Below are 5,167 nucleotides of genomic sequence, written 5' to 3' on the forward strand. Positions count from 1 at the left end.
CCCACAAAATCAGCAGATAACAAAAATTAAAACCAAATACCTCATACGAAATTATCGTAATAATTCGATAGACAAAAATCTAAAAACACGTTTACTGAAATATAATTTCATAAAATATGACCTATTTTGATTCAAAAACAGGTAAAAATGCAAAAAAGTACCAACTAAAAACTAAAAAACGCAAAATATGCAAAAAAAGCAAAATAAATTTTTTAATTTCAGTTCTCTGTAACATGAAACACATTTTTAGCTTACTCTGCTATTTTTTAAGCATCTCATAAGAAATATGCAAATTCTATAAAATCCCAACCCTGTTTATAAATATGCACAAAAAATTAACAAAATGACCTAAAATTTATAAAAGAAATGCAAAATAAAAGTTTAAGTTTTCAATTTTCTGATGTACGAAAAGGATTTTGTAAGTACTTGAAGAGCATTGCGCGGGACTTTTTGAAAAATAATGAATTTTGCATTCAAATCCATGCCCTAATTATTACTGATGAATATTTTATTTAAATTATTTGGACGTGTTGTCAGTGTAGACCGTTAGTTAAAAATTGCTTACATAATATAATCTATACCACGAACTAATGTATACCTAACTAATGTATATATATTATCTAAATAAAATATAACATGCAGGTAAAAGTTCATTTACTTCTTGAAAATAGGCGTCGGGCTGATTAACAATAGGGCTCCAAAATGAGCCACTTCAAAAAATATTTTACCTTGCCCATTGATTTTTGGAAAAATATTTTGTGGACTTATAAAAACAGTAAAAATATAATATAATATAGCGTATTTATAACAATTTATTAAATTTGCAATCTGTTATTATTGTATTGCTCATTAATCATAACGGCCAACTGACTTATTAATGTAGTTTATCCAACTTTAGAAAACATGTTTATGATTTTAATTTAATTTTTTTTTAATATCCTTTTGTTAGAATATGTGATTTAATAATAATAATTTTTTTTTTTCATTTTCCAGGTACATCAATTGGTGGCTTGGTCGGCGGATTTATGTACCAAACATATGGCGGAGAGAAGACATTTGAATTATTTGCGTATGGCTCATTAATAATGGGTATTCTCCATGTAATATTTATTAAGTTATATAGGTAATACCTAGGTCGATGAATACGAAAATTACGAAATAAAATAAGAAAGATTTATTTTGAAACCAAGCTAGGTATACTTACCTAGTTTTTTAATAAGTCTTCTATGGGAAATAAATTGAAAATGTAAATAATTTGATTAACAACAAAATAAATTATTAATGATTTACTTTTCTGGAAACCTGTTTCAATTGATAACATGATTTTTACACTGCCACAGAAATTGTATTTAAATAAAACTGACACGCAAATATTATGTGCCTAAAAAAAAAATGTCAATATCAAGTTTTTAATTTTAATACTCGACGTTCGTTCTTAAGTATAAATAAAAACGATTCGAATTTTTATAACAAAATACGTCTATCTCGATTGTGGTGTTTGGCATAAAAGTTACGATTGGTTGTTATCAAAGTCATATGACGTAAGTTATTTAAGTTTTTAAAAATATATTTTTAGTATTTAATATTTATTTTTAATTTAATATTGTATTAATTATGATGACGTCTCTGTTGTATTGTTCAAATTATATTTTTAAATAAATGTTTATCTTTTTAGGCAGAAAAATTAAGTCTTGATAAAGTTAAAAGTATTTTTTTACTATTTTTAAGGAGAAAATACTATGCACCTGCCTACTGGCTAATTTATTTAATTATAAGTCATGTTTTAGGTAAATTTAATACAAAATAATAATGTTACATACTATTATTATTCATAATTATAATATTATTGTGTAATTATTTTTATTGTTTCCGTAGATTGTTTAATTTTATTATTTGGTGCAACCTGCAGTGACATATTGCCAATAATAAAACATAAATTATTATAGTGTTAAGGTTTTGATATTTATAAATTAAAAGTCTGAATGTATTGAAAACTGTGTACAAAAATTAATGATGTAATAAGCATAGCACTTACCTACTTACATAGAATTATTGATTAATCAATGCTAGAATTTTTTAAGTCTCTAAGATTTGTAGTTTTTGAATCCACGGCGGGTGTAGAAAATCTCAGTTAACAATTTTATAATAAAATTATTATTATTGTGATTTTTTTTATTAGATTGTTTGATTCTGAAGCGTTTTGTCTTTCGTGTTTTGTTCCGGTCGTTTAAAAGCCAGTTAAAAACCGACTTTTCTTCTTTTTTACTGCCGGGTAAAATAATATAATGACGTGTGCTGTTAAAATTTGGTTTCTCGTCCAAAACTTACTTAAGGCAGTGTTACATAACAAATCGAAGGAAGTTTTAAGGTAAAAACAAAAATACTGAGTGATATTTTTAAGGATAAACATTAAACTTCAAATGGGCTAGTATATATTTTGAAACTAAAGAGTTCTGATTTCACCAAATGTCGTCTGTCGCTTATCGTTAGGTCCACACCACAGGTGGTTGGCCCATACGGCCATACCCCTAACCTAGGTAAGTATAGCTTAGTTGCACGCAAACCGATTTTCACTCGAGGCGACTGATAGCCAGACATTCAAACACGATTTTCGACTTTCATCTCTTTTACATACGAAAAAGCACCGGACGAGCATAGAACAAAGTACACAGGAAAACGGAAAACTGATAAGGCCATTATAAGCGTGGAATACGGATACGATCCTCAACAATCAAGGTTTCCAAAAGTATAAAAAAAAATACATCCACATGACCACATGTAGGTAAGTTAGATTAAATTATAAAATCAGCTCATAGACCAAATATAAGTAATACGCGATACTTGAACGGCTAAAAGTTAACAAAAAAATAAAATAAAATAATGCGTCGCAAGACAAACTATACAATGGCTGTGATAGTAGAGATTCTATTATAAGTAGGCTTAGGGACTTCTAGCTCTAAAAAATACCAAAACATACATGCGAATATGCACCAAAAAATGGCCAAATATTTACCTAAAAAAACCGTATATGCACGAAGATATGCCCAAAAAAAAAATGAAGTATAACAAATATGTGGTAAAATTAAATATTTGTTTTATTAGAATTTATATATTATCTACCACTATATTATTAGAATATTGTTACTTGAGTTTAAAATGATTTAATAAATTGAAATTTTAAAAGGTAATTGGTTTAGATTTTAGTGTTCTTCCGTGTCTACCGATCCTAAAGGAAGAATAAAACAATGTTTAAATAATTAAATGTTTTAAATTTTAATTCTTATTTTTTTTATTAATTGCTTTACCTTGAAAATTACACTGCACAAATTTCCAGATGTTTTCAAACGCGAATCTACGACGATTACTTGACAGTACATTTTTATACACGGAAAAACTTCTTTCGACATCTACAGACGACATTGGAGCATATACATAAAATAAACCAAATCATTATTTGTCAAGTCCTCCTTCCATATCTTCAACTTCGCCACTCAAAATTTTTGAAATTTTTAATAAAGCTTTGTAACCATGATTTTTGTCTAAAACGTCATTTAACTTCTGTACAACTGCTTTGCCTTTTGTATATTTTAAGTCAACAATTTTATTTTTAGCATCTTTGACAGTTTTTAATGAATTGGATAATTTTATTCCTTTCTTTTCCAAAAATGTTATGGATTTGGCCATTTGGGTAAGTATCCGAAATTTAATTTAATAAATGTCAATTTACACTTTTATTATTTTCCAAATACTTTTTTTAACAAAAAACTGTGAAAATATACAAAATATGCAAAATAAGAATATTAATTTTAAAATATGCACTTTCCTGCAAAATCTATTAAATATGCAAAAAAATGCACATTCAAATTTTAGATCTGATATCATGGCACAGAGAAATTAATTTATTTCGCACTCTGCTATTTTTAACAATAATTAACAAAATAATGCAAATGCTAGAAGTCCCTAAGCCTAATTATTATAAGTAAAGGAATCACAATAGTTTTGAAATAATATTGCAAATTTTATAAAATAATAATATTTGTTATAATAAATATTCATAAATTATATTATCTAAAAAGTTTTATTTTATCTACTTATTTGATGTATTTTTATTGTCTGATAATTTTGATTGCTATTGTTGTTATTTTGTTGTTTTAAACATATACATAAACATTTGACTAATATTGACGAATCGTGGGTCTAGGATAAAAGCGTTCTAAATCGTTTTTATGAAATTTTCCTGCAGCTAGGGGAGCAATTTTAAGATTTGAGTTCAAATATTTTACTCATTGAACAAAATTTTTTGAAAATTTTAGTTCTAAGGCATGCAGAAACTTGTATAGTTTAATTCACAATATTATAATAATAATTAGCTGTATTGGTTGGTATACAAATTAAAAAAATACAAATGATAAAGTGTTTAGTATGAAAACATTCTAAAATATTAAAACCTTTTCATCCTAAAATAAAAATAAATATTATTGGTAGTGATTTATTCAATTAAAACCTTTTCATACTGTTAATAATTTGGTTTCATTATAACCGAGTATTTTCAATTTGATTAAATTGTGTTTGTATTTAAACTTTTGGCGATTTAGAACCTTTTACTTTTAAAAAAATTGTCAATAATGATCGTATAATCATAAATGTTAGCTTAAAAGATGCGCCTTTGCATTCTAAAATCATTTTAGTTAAAAAGTGACTTTTGAAAAAAATGCGATTTAGAACCTTTTCGTTCTAGACCCACGGAATGACAATTTATTTAAAACTATAAATGGACATTGTAAATATTTTAGTATCTTAAAAATTTGATTTCAAAGAGTACCAGTATAATCATCGTTTTTAATTTATCTCGTTATAAATTCTATGGACAGTACCAATATATTCCGACAGTCAAGTAAACTGTACGATTTAGGTGGATTACCCACAGGCACGACTTCAGAGACTTACAAAGGGGGGGGGCATTTTTTTCAGCTATCACTAAATTGCAAAGGGGACTTAGAGAATATTCTAACCTGGAACCTGTAAGTTTGTTAGTAAATAATGTCTTGAACAGTATGTGCCAGAAGTCCCGTATCACCCTTAGTATCTCCGTGGAAAATCAATATATTTAAATACAATTTTTTTACAGTAATAAGTATGAAAATTCTGATTGAATAACATAATATTC

General features: G+C 26.6%; 1 protein-coding gene across 2 annotated transcripts in view; it reads left to right on the forward strand.

The window, feature by feature from the left end:
• LOC100164813 (major facilitator superfamily domain-containing protein 6) overlaps positions 1–2,022 on the forward strand; it is a 15,030-nt gene extending 13,008 nt beyond the window's left edge. For both annotated transcript variants that reach the window (XM_008185445.3, XM_016804859.2), the window contains exon 9: positions 994–2,022. In XM_008185445.3, coding sequence (XP_008183667.2) covers positions 994–1,127 — 134 coding nt within the window. In that variant the 3' untranslated portion in view covers positions 1,128–2,022. The remainder of the gene's footprint in view (positions 1–993) is intronic.
• The last annotated feature ends 3,145 nt before the right edge of the window (positions 2,023–5,167 follow it).

The sequence above is a fragment of the Acyrthosiphon pisum genome, chromosome A2 (assembly GCF_005508785.2).
Source record: "Acyrthosiphon pisum isolate AL4f chromosome A2, pea_aphid_22Mar2018_4r6ur, whole genome shotgun sequence".
Lineage (NCBI taxonomy): Eukaryota > Metazoa > Arthropoda > Insecta > Hemiptera > Aphididae > Acyrthosiphon > Acyrthosiphon pisum.